At 35.2% G+C, this 12,399-nt stretch overlaps 1 protein-coding gene across 1 annotated transcript in view; it reads left to right on the top strand.

Moving 5' to 3' along the window:
• Positions 1 to 12,399, top strand: part of gas7b (growth arrest-specific 7b) — a 68,306-nt gene that overhangs the window by 23,866 nt on the left and 32,041 nt on the right. The window contains exons 3-5 of the mRNA XM_073828253.1: positions 4,562 to 4,639; positions 10,156 to 10,241; positions 11,681 to 11,734. Coding sequence (XP_073684354.1) covers positions 4,562 to 4,639; positions 10,156 to 10,241; positions 11,681 to 11,734 — 218 coding nt within the window. The remainder of the gene's footprint in view (positions 1 to 4,561; positions 4,640 to 10,155; positions 10,242 to 11,680; positions 11,735 to 12,399) is intronic.

The following is a 12,399-nucleotide window of genomic DNA, read 5'->3' as shown; positions in this document are numbered from 1 at the left end:
TGTTTTTTAAAATAAAACATAAACATATTTTTTACAATTTGAAATTATTTTTAAATAATAAAATGCATTTATTTAGCTTTTTATGTATTGTTACAAAAAACAATATTCTGAAGTTACAAGAAATTACTTTTTTGTTTAAATGTAAAAAAAAATGTAATGCATTTCTTCACAATTTTATGTTATTTATTAGCAGTTTCTATGAAAATTCCTTTAAAGTAAATCCTGCTCCAGTTGTGTGTGTGTGTGTTTATTTTATTATCAAACTGAGTGGGAGAAAAGTTACTTCTATACTAATATATAGGCTTGAAGATTCCCATTTAGGTACTTGACATTTAATAATGAACACATTCATCTTCCGCATAATGAATTTCTAACTTATGGTTTCCATTACATCACTTGCATTTCCATGGTTGCCAGTGACACTCAAAAACTCCACCTATAAAGTGGGCAGTAAAGGCAACTAAGTTGTGAAACTGAGAGAAGGCGTGAGTTGTGAAAGCAAGAAAACAAATCAATCTTCTAACCAGCCAATTTCAATAATCCTACAAAGTCTGTTAGTAAGAAAAACTGGAATCCACCGAGCGTTTTGTCACGCCGTCCAGATCCAGTCCTGCCTGATTAATGATTATTAGGACATTAATAACTTCTCTGGGTTTGTTACTCATTTACACACAGTCTGTCTCGCACTAACGGCCCAAGAGTCTTTTAATCTCCCTGGTTTTAGCTTGATTTGTAGTTTGTGTTGAAGTTCACGTGGATGAAACAGAGGGTTGTTGTGTTGTGTGATCGCCATGGTAACGTGTGTGTGTGTGTGTGTGCGCGCGCGCGCATGTGTGGTTTCCTTCCTCTTCTCGGCTGTGGTTTGGTGAATGTGTTTTCTTCTGGGGAACACACATGAATATGAATAAATGAGTAACTAAACCACTTGTTTCAGATCAACCTCACTAACCTGCAGTAGAGAGTTCCGGAAACCCTCTGAGCCATATGAGAAGGATGTAGAAATAAAGTAAATTTAAAAAACTGATACATTTTTGTTGTATTTGTTGCATTTTCACCATGGGAGAAAACATAAAAACTTTATATCTCACAATTCCCTCACAATTCAGCATTGACATTTCACAGTTTTGAATTGCGAGATATAAAGTCAAAATTGTGAAATATAAACTAAGAATTACAAGATATAAACTAAGAAATGCAGAATTGTGATAAAAAGATAAAAAAAAATTGAAAAAAAAAAGGTTGGAATTGTTAGATAAAGGTCCACAATTACCTTTTTTTATTCAATGGTAGAAACAAAAGAAAACCGAATTGCGAGATGTAGTTGGAATTGAAAACACAATTATCTTTTTTTATTCAATGGTGGAAACAAAAGAAAACTGAATGGCAAGATGTAAACTTATAATTGCAAAAAAGTCAGAATTCCAAGATATGAACTAAGAAATCCAGAAGTGCAATAAAAAGTCTGGATGGCGAGATATAAACTTGCAAATTAAGGAAAAATTAAGTCAGAATTGTTAGATAAAAAGTCACAATTACCTTTTTTTATTCAATGGTGGAAACAAAAGAAAACAGAATTGCAAAATATAAACTCAGAATTGTGAAATATAAACGAAGAATTCCAAAATATTACAAAAATTGAGATGCAAAATTGTGATATAAAGTCTGAAATGTGAGATATAAACTCGCAACTGGGGAAGTAATTAAGTCAGAATTGTTAGATAAAAAGTCACAATTACCTTTTTTATTCGATGGTGGAAACAAAAGAAAACAGAATTGCAAGATGTAAACTTAGAATTGCTAAAAAGTCCACTTAGAATTCCAAGATATGAACTATGAACTAAGAAATGCAGAAGTGCAATAAAAAGTCTGAATGGGAGATATAAACTCGCAAATTAAGGAAAAATTTAGTCAGAATTGTTAGATAAGAAGTCAGAATTACCCTTTTTATTCGATGGTGGCAACAAAAGAAAACAGAATTGCAAGATGTAAACAAAAAAATTGAGGGATGTAAACTCAGAATTGTGAGACAGAAAGGCAGAGTTGTGAAAAAAAGCCATAATTGCAAGAAATAAACTCAGAATTGAAAGATATAAATACAGAATTGTGAAAAAAAAGTCTGAATTACAAGATATAAACTTATAATACTGAGAGGAAAAGTCAGAATTCTGAGATATTAAATCAGAATTGCGAGAGAAAGGCAAAATTGTTAGTTAAAAAGTCAGAATTACTTTATTTTTATTTAGTGTCAGAAAAGACTTCCACACATGAGTGTCACTGAATTTAGCAAAAAAAGTAATAATTGTTATCAAACTGTTTTTCTGAACACTGTCATCATTGGTCAAGACAACCGATAGCCCCGCCCCAAAGTCACACCATTGGATGACCATGTCTTGCTGTTGCCAGGCAGATTAAGATGCTCAAGCTCTTTAAAATCACCACACTTTTTTACACTTTTCAGGGAAATCAATTCAATAATGGATTGTATTAATCTGTTATATTTAAACATCAAAAGAAATTTATACCAATAAAGTCCCCATGAAATCACAATAAAATGTTTTTGGCTTTTAGCATGAATATGTTAGCCTTAAAGTTATAGTAAAGCTATTGTGCTCCAAAACAATGACAAAATTCGCATGTGAAAAATATAAGCATTCAAATCTAATAGTATCTAACTTTCGCCAAATATGGATTGATGATTTTGATGACATCACCCTGCATTTAAGCATCTCATCAAACTTTCTGTCCAATCAAATGCTCTCTAGAATCTGAAAAGTCGACCGCTACACTATAAATAAATACAAGCTGAAGCTGTGGCTGAAATCGGTCACTTGATCACAGAATTAGTGTCTTCTGTACAGTGAATCAATGTAGTGCACTATATAGGAGATAGGGAACGATTCAGACAGTGTAAATATGCTTTCTAATGGGGCGAACAAAGTCTGGTAATGCTGCGTGCTTCAAAGCACTTCAGTGGACCTTTAAAAATCACAGCCAATTTCCAACAAATTTTCCAATGCATTTTTTAATTTTCCAAAGTTAAACCTCAGTTTCAGGTAAAACAGTGCAGATCAGAGTACTTAGACTGAATTCAATGGCAGTAGTCAAACTGTGAGTTTGTATGTGCTGCCATGTCCTAAGATGAAATCTGTTTCCTAATTGTTTGATTCAACACTCATGACTCGTGCAGTAGCTGGAGGAACAACAGAGCCGGTACAGATGGTGGTAAATTAAAGATGAACTAGAGAACACAAAAACTAGGCCATTATTCATCACCCATAGAGCCAAACACAACACTCGTCACAGATTGGAGGAGCGTGACACAGTCCCATTCTGGCCAGAAGATCGGCCGCTGCTGAGCACAAACTACAACAATACAGTAGATGTCGAGCCCAGTCCTGTCTGTTCAAGCGCTCACGGCTCGTTTGAAGTAAATAATTAGACTAATCAGCTTCTCAGATGCTTGTTGCTTAGTAACTGGCTTCTCCGTGTCATAGTCGTAGCTCAATCAGATGTTCGTCAGGCTGTTTCCGAACTTACTTCACGATTGCATATGCACAGAGGACATATGTTATGATTATTGAAGCAGGATTAAAATGCAGTTCTGTATCAGTGAAGACAATAAATCGAATCAGATGCATGCATTGCACTTTATTCTTGAAACTGTATATGCATGTCTAATGTAGATTATCTGTAGCACTTTCTTCTTCATTTTCACCATAAATGCTTCTGCATTGTTCTCAATTCATACCATTTAAGTTGAACTGAAGTCTTCAATGGTATATCAGAGAAATATTATAATACTTATTATTACTACTTAAAGTTCAACTGCGAAAAAAATAAGTATCTAAAGTCTGAAGTGTGAGATATAAACTCGCAACTGTGTAAAAAAAATTAAGTCGCAATTGTTAGATAAAAAGTCACAATTACCTTTTTTTTTTTGATGGCGGTGGAAACAACAGAAAACCGAATTGCAAGATGTAAACTTAGAATTGCAAAAAAGTCAGAATTGCGAGATATGAACTCAAAATTGTGAAATATTAACTAAGAATTACAAGATATGAACTAAGAAGTGCGATAAAAAGTCTGAATTGCGAGACATAAACTCTAGTCAGAATTGTTAAATAAAAAGTCACAATTACCTTTTTTTATTTCATGGTGGAAACAAATAAAACAGAACACATAAATGCAGAATTGTAGAAAAAATAAAAGGAACCAGAATTGGAAGATATAAATGCAGAAATGTAAAATAAGTCTGAATTGTGAGATATAAACTTGGAACTGCAGATCAGATCTTTAAGTTCAGGCTAGTTATGTATAGGGTTTACAGCAAATGACGTATGATTTGATTCACTGTATTACCAAAAATACCAAAAAGGACACAAGGAAGTTACTGAAACATTTTTGTTTTTTTTGGGAGGATTGATTTGTGTCTGTCTGTGACTATCTGATACGGCCACTGTGAAAGCATTGTGCATTAAGTTTATTGAGCATTACCTCCCAACAGAAGAAAACAGATGATGTAATTAACAGGAAATGGTTTGATTTCGCTCTTGTTTTTCAGAGACAACATGGGAGCGGCCATCCAGCATGCCTGGCACCCCGAAAACACCAGTGAAACACAAGAACTCCATCCCGACAGGTAGGAAACGCACCTTTAGATATGAAAATCAACATGTATAAAGGTTTACATTTAATGTTTAAATTCAAATAGGTTGCAAACAATGGCCACACTCTATGATGGTGGAAAAAAGATAACACAAAATAGGAGAAGGAGAAGTTCAATTCCAGAACAAAAATGTACAGATAATTTACTCACCCCGTGTCATCCAAAATGTTCAGGTCTTTCTTTCTTAAGTCATAAAGAAACAATGTTTTTCGAGGCAAACTTTTCAGGATTTTTCTCCATATAGTGGACTTCAATGGTGCCTGCGAGTTTGTACTTCCAAAATTCAGTTTAAATGCAGCTTCAAAGGGCTTTAAACGATCCCAGCCAAGGAAGATGGTTCTTATCTAGCGAAACAATTTTTTTTTTAAATTACAATTTATATATTTTTCAACCTTAAATACTCGCCTTGTCTAACTCTGAGTAAACTCCGGGTGAATTCCAGGTCAATACAGTTAGGGTATGTCAAAAAACCTCCATTTCGTTTTGTCCTCCAATTTCAAAATGCGATGTAGGACGATTTTGAAGTTGGAGGAGAAAATGAGATAGGAGTTTTTTAACATATGTCATGAACTGGAGCACACAGAGTTCACATAGAACTAGACAAGCATTTGAGGTAAGTATATAAATTGTAATTTTGTTTTTTAAAGTAACAATCATTTTGCTAGATAAGACCCTTCAATCCCCAGCTGGGATCATTTAGAGCCCTTTCGAAGCTGCATTTAAACTGCATTTTGTAAGTTCAAATTTGCTGGGCATCATAGAAGTCCATTACATGGAGAACATTCCTGAAATGTTTTCCTCCAAAAACATAATTTCTTTATGACTGAAGAAAGAAAGACATGAACATTTTGGATGACAAGGGGGTAAGTAAATTATCTGTACCTTTTTTCTCCTGGAAGTGAACTTCTCCTTTAAGACTGCTGTTTTCAGATAGCCATCATAAAGAGTGGAAATGAAAAGACGTGCATGATGCGTCCGAACTGAATGGAGAGCATTGACTGTCAGAGCTTTTGGCCAGAGGCGTTTTATCTGGACGGCAGTGAAACCACAGCAGCCTCAGATTACAGATTTCCTGTGTTTCAGTTTTATCTGTGTTTGGAATGCTGGATACTCACGGACATTCTGTGGGAATCTCTAACATCGGATATCAACAACAACAACAACAGCATGTACATTTATAGTTTTGATCGCTCAGGTAATATTAAAGGAATAGTTTACCTAAAAATGAACTTTTGTTAAAAATGAGCTCACCCTCAGGTGGTCCAAGATGTAGATGAGTTTGTTTCTTCATCAGGTTTGGAGAACTGTAGCATTACGTCACTTGCTCACCAATGGATCCTCTGTAGTGAATGGGTGCCGTCAGAATGAGAATCCAACCAGCTAATAAAATCATCATAATAATCCACAAGTACCCAAGTATCCATACCTCTTGAGAAGCCAAAAGCTGCGTGTTTGTAGGAAACATATCCATCAAGACGTTTTTAACTAAAAATATAATCCGGAATCCATAATAATAGTGCTTCCTCCAGTGAAAAAGTGGTCTGATCTGCAGTCAAGCACTGTTTACAAACCAAAAAAGTCTAAACCAGCTCTAAACGAATATGTGGGTGGATTTTGATGTAAAAGGAAAACAGGAGATGGACTTTTTTTTACTGGAGGAAATGCTATTCTGGATTATGGTCTCTCAACGTTGGATTTGTTTTTTTTACAAACACACAGCTTTCGGCTTCCAAAGACATTAATGAATGGACTGGAGTCGTTTGGATTACTTGTGGATTATTGTGATGTTTTTATCACCTGTTTGGACTCTCATTCTGACGGCACCCATTCACTGCAGATGATCCATTGGTAAGCAAGTACCGAATGCTACATTTCTCTAAAACCGTCCGGCCTGAAAATGTTAGGAAACAAAGAGAGAACCAGTGACTGACTATTAACGGGTACTTGATTAGTATCAAAGCGTTAATAAATGTTATTAAAGCTTTAACAGAAAGCACTGTGAGATACACACATATTGATGATTCATCTGTTGAACAGTTGAAGTTAATGATTCACCTCAGCATATCAGACTCAGCCAATCAAACTCTAGTTAGGTTTGGCTATCTAGGAACAGCCTTTCTAGGTCAACCGCTTCACTGTGGAAATTCGCAGGAAAGATCTAGAAGAAAGAAAGATCTTCAGTGTAGTATCTTTACAGCTATCGATGATCACTGACTAGTCCAAAATGTAATCTGCAACCATCATACAAGCCCACTATAGTCCTGCTGTAGCCTCTCACATTTAGGTTTGACATAACTAACTAAATAAAATAAAACAAATTAATAAATAAACACATTCAGAAAATGCCATAAAAAGTAAAGGCCATAGGGAAAAGGACTAAAATCGTCCCATTTAACCCACTATTTCAGTCTATAAATTTCAATAAAATTTAAATTAAAATTTTATTTAATAAGACTACTTTTTTAAAAGATATTGACAGCATGAATTGAATGAGAAGTTGAATTAAAATGGAAAATGACAAGTCAAAATTTCTTAGTACTTGTAGTTTGTTTTTTGTTTTAATCCTTCGGCATCACTTTGACCTTTTTCACCTTAAAACATTTTTCATAATCCAGGTCTAAGTTTATCTCAGATTGTCACTGTGCTCTCAGACTTTTGGAGCCCGCTGTAGTTCAATGCTTGTCCAAAAGCTTTTCCTCCTCCATCCATCCACAAATCAGCTAATGGAGAATCTACTGTCCCACCTCCGTCCTGAGCTCCGTTTAGTACTCTTGATTTGATTTGCACCGGCTATCAGCATTTTACAATGTCTAGCAGCACATCTTATTGATAGATGGACAGGATAATCGCGTCCACCAGAGATCCAGCATGTGGACGGCACACCATAAAGCAAATGACATTATGAGCCAGCTGAAAAGAAATGAGTGTCATTGCACACGGACTGAGGGAGGAAACAGTAGACATGTTCAGGATGAGCACATCTCAGCGGAAAGCCTGTCTCATCACTCTGAAGGATCCTGATGTATGCTTCCTGAACAAGTGACCAACTGAGACTTTGTGTGGTTTCAGATGGAGCCTGGTTCATGGAAAATGAGAAGCGTTTTAATGTGTTTGCTACCTATGATTGATGACTTTAATAAAATCACACAATTAAAGGTTAAATCAATAGTTCAAATAAACATTTTTTGAAAATGTGCTCAACCTCAGGCAGTCAAAAATATAAGTGAGCTTGTTTCATAATCAGATTTGGTGAAACGCAGCATTCCGTCACTCACCAATGGATCCTCTGGAGTGAATGGGTGCCGTCACCTTCATAAGTCATTAATTGATGGACTGGATTACTTGTGGATTATTGTGATGTTTTTATCAGCAGTTTGGACTCTCTAATTCTGACGGCACCCATTCACTTTCATTGGTGAGCAAGTGATTTAATAATGCTACATTTCTCCAAATCTGATGAAGAATCTCATCTACATCTTGAATGGCCTGAGGGGGAGACATTTTCAGATTGTCATTGGTGGGTGAACTATTGCTTTAAATTGTCTCTCAGACTTATTTAAACTAATTGTTGATAACTGGCATTGTTCTTTATGAGTTTGAGCGAGGGCTTTTTGCTCTGACATTTGAAATGACCCTCCCTTGATAAAGCAGAAGGGAGCAGCTTGTTATCGCACACAGACCATCAGCTTTAGAACAGGCTCTTTTGTTCCACAAATACAGTCAGGCTGTTTATAATTAGACTGAGTGCAGGAGGTGCTGTACCACGTCTGGAAGGCTAGAGATATTGTGTCTGGATGATTCACTTTCTTCTTCAGGTGCTTGTTCTTTGACTACTTTTGTCCTTGGCCTGCTGACTGGAGCTATTAGAGGAATAGTTTACACTAAAATTGAAAGTTGAACTTATTAAGTTGCGCCGCACAACTGCTACTGATTCCACCAGTGTGGTCTGAATGACTCTTAAGAGCAGATTCTTTTTAATAAATCAAAAACATACACAAACAGTCTGATTCCTGAATGACTGACTTTTATCAATCATACACAATATCTGTACGAATGACTCTTATGAGCTGATTCTTTTTAGTGATTTTAAAACATACACATCCATGCAGTCTGATTTCTGAATGATTGACTCTTATGAGCCGATTCTTCCTGTAGTGTTTCAAAAACGTAGACAACCAGGGTAGTCAAATTCCTTAAAGAATGACTCTTATGAACTGATTCTTTTTAGTGAATCAAAAACATACACAACCATGCAGTGAACACTCTTATGAGCCAATTCTTCCTAAAGATTCAAAAACGTAGACAACAAGTGTAGACGAAATTCCTAAAAAAGGGACACTTTTATGAACTGACTCTTTTTAGTGATTCAAAAACATACACAAGCAGTGTAGTCCGATACCTGTTCAAATGACTCTTATGAACCGATTCTTTTTAGTGATTCAAAACCATACACAAGCATTGTAATCCGATTCCTGAACTCATGACTCTGATGAACCAATTCTTTTAAGTGAATCAAAAACATACACAACTATGCAGTCTGGTTCCTGAATGACTGACTCTTTTGAGTCGTTTTTTCTAGTGATTCAAAAACAGAGAAAACGAATGTAGTCAAATTGCTTAAAGAATGACTCCTATGAACTGATTCTTTTTAATGATTCAAAAACACACACAAGCAGTGTAGTCCGATACCTGTTCAAATGACTCTTATGAACCGATTCTTTTTAATGATTCAAAAACACACACAAGCAGTGTAGTCTGATACCTGTTCAAATGACTCTTATGAACCGATTCTTTTTAGTGATTCAAAACCATACACAAGCATTGTAATCCGATTCCTGAACTCATGACTCTGATGAACCAATTCTTTTAAGTGAATCAAAAACATACACAACTATGCAGTCTGGTTCCTGAATGACTGACTCTTTTGAGTCGTTTTTTCTAGTGATTCAAAAACAGAGAAAACGAATGCAGTCAAATTGCTTAAAGAATGACTCCTATGAACTGATTCTTTTTAATGATTCAAAAACATACACAAGCAGGGTAGACCAATACCTATTCAAATGACTCTTATGAACGGACTCTTTTTAGTGATTCAAAAACATAAACAAGCATTGTAGTCTGATTCCTGAACTCATGACTCTTATGAACCAATTATTTTTAGTGATTCAAAAACATACACAACTAGTATAATTCGGTTCCTGATCATATGACTGAATGAGTGTATGAGTGTATGAATGAACCATATGATTGAATTATTCTTTTAAGACAGTGTTGTCTGGAGGCTTGCCTTGGTGCAGTGTGTTTTGTGACAAACACTGTATGAATTCAATTCACAAATGGAGACTTGCATTGATTCTGTACACAATAGAAGAGCATTCTGTTAATTACACACGGGTTTGTGTCTTTGTTACATGACCTTGCGAGAGGAAAAGATGTTGATCTCTCCTGGCTCTAAATCAAACTCATCTCAGTGTTTTCTTCCTCTCCAGTGAATGGATTTCATGGTAACGGCAGCCCGTTGCATCAGACTGAACCATCGCATGTACTGATGCGGAAGACCAGCACAGATCAACAGGTACGGCTGATCTCTCACATATGGACTAGTCCTCATTTATTCATTTAGCAAATTCCTCTGATTAAATTCAATAGCTCAACTTCAGTTTCCAAAAGTCATTTTTATGCCTCTCCATCTGCATCACTGGCATTAAAACAAAGCATTAACAGAGACTCATGCTAAGACTTTATGAACTAGTTAAATTTATTGCTTATTGTTTTACTGATGAGTCAATGTATGATTGATATTATTTTTTGGAGGGATTATAAAGCAGTTTCTCAGTCTGACAAAATCTTATATAATCTGACACACAGGTGCTTTTTATCAATCCACCAGGAAATGAGTCACTTTATCGTACCAGAATGATAAAATGACTGCTTTTCAGGAAGAACCTGGATTTGATTTATCCAGTATTAATTCTTTGAACCATCAGTTAGTTTTTGAGGCAGTCTGTAGCAATTCAACTTAATATCCAAGATCTGATTATTCTACTTTACAGATTTAAAAAAAATAAATTAATGCTTTTATTCATCAGGGATGCATTAAATTAATCACAAGTGACATTAAAGACATTTATGAAGTTACAAAAGATTTCTATTTCAAATAAATGCTGTTTTGAACTTTCTATTCATCCTGAAAAATAAAATATATCACAAAAAAAAGCACACAACTGTTTTCAACATATATAATAATCAGAGATGTTTCTTTATGATTTCTGAACGATCATGTAACACTGAAAACTGCAGCAATGATGCTGAAAATTCATCTTTGTATTACATAAATAAATAACATTTTAACATATATTCACATAAAAAACAACTATTTTAAATTGTAATTATATTTTGCAATTTTACTGTATTTTTGATCAATTAAATTCAGCCTTGGTGAGCAGAAGATACATTTTCTTTGCAAAATCCTCATTATTTTAATTACAGTGTTATATGATTTTTTTTTCCCCCATGCCAATCTGTCATTGCTAAGGTTGGGTGCTCTATGGGTTGGTTTCTTCCTGTTTAAGTGGGCGATTTTTGGCCAGAATCAGCTGTAATTTGCTTATGCTGTTAATCAAATGTCTGGCTTTACAATAATATATTAGTATGTGTGCTGCTCTCAAAACATTGCATCCCGACACAGCAACATCAGATCAACCAATAGTGTGAGTTTGGGGGCGGGACTATGTTAATCCAACCAATGCAAGACAGGGGAAGTGTTCCGAAAAACATGTTGCAGTGACACAATATCACCTTCAATGAGCATTTACTGAAGGTGCGGCAGATGCCATCTATGAAACCCAAACACAAGAGAGCCAAGGGACTTTTCTTTTCTCTCTCAGTCTTCTCCTTTTGTTCATCCTCCCTCGCTCCTGAAGAGCTCAGGGTGGAGATGACAACTCACATCTCACAAATAAACACCGCAGCATCACTATGATGTCTGACACTCAGTTTTGTGTCTTCTGCCAGAGTCCCGGCTCGACTTCACCCAGCAGGAAGCAGGAGTGTGAATCCACAGTAACTGTGAGTACCACAGCTAAACAAACACAGACTGAAGACTGACACACACACACACTGATCTAAGATGCTTGAACTGCATGACAAAACAAAACACATTCAAGCAAACAGGAAACCCAAATGGACAATGTTTACTTTCCTGAAGCGTGTTTCTGGTTTTATTTTGAACGAATCTTCGGTGCATGCTTCTACAATGAAAACAAAATGTTATCTTGAAGCAATTTGTTCTAACTTGTTTTGCCTCTGCAATATCTTTCCTTATTTTTCTGACATCACATAAGCTATTGGATCATGTTAATCAATAGGGAGACCAGGGGTTTTCAAACTATCCAATGCCAAGAAAAGTAAATTTGAAGATTTCCTTGCAAGGAACGCATTGCCCATAATATACAGGCAGCTATACATTTTCATTTACAAAGACTGCCAAGAAACATATTTATAGTGAGAAAAACATAACAAACAACATTTTCAAAATTATTGAATAACTGTCTTTTATTTTAGCATTTTATTATGTCCTAAAGCAAATTGTTAAAATATTATCTAAAATAAAATATAATATAATATCTAATTCATTAATATACTAAAAGATCACATTAATTGAAAAGGCATAAAAATGCATTTGGTAAAAGTACAGATAATGTCCAACATTAAGTTAAAATTAAATTAAAAGT

Source organism: Garra rufa, chromosome 22 (genome assembly GCF_049309525.1).
Source record: "Garra rufa chromosome 22, GarRuf1.0, whole genome shotgun sequence".
Lineage (NCBI taxonomy): Eukaryota > Metazoa > Chordata > Actinopteri > Cypriniformes > Cyprinidae > Garra > Garra rufa.
This window is presented reverse-complemented; position numbering and strand designations above follow the sequence as displayed.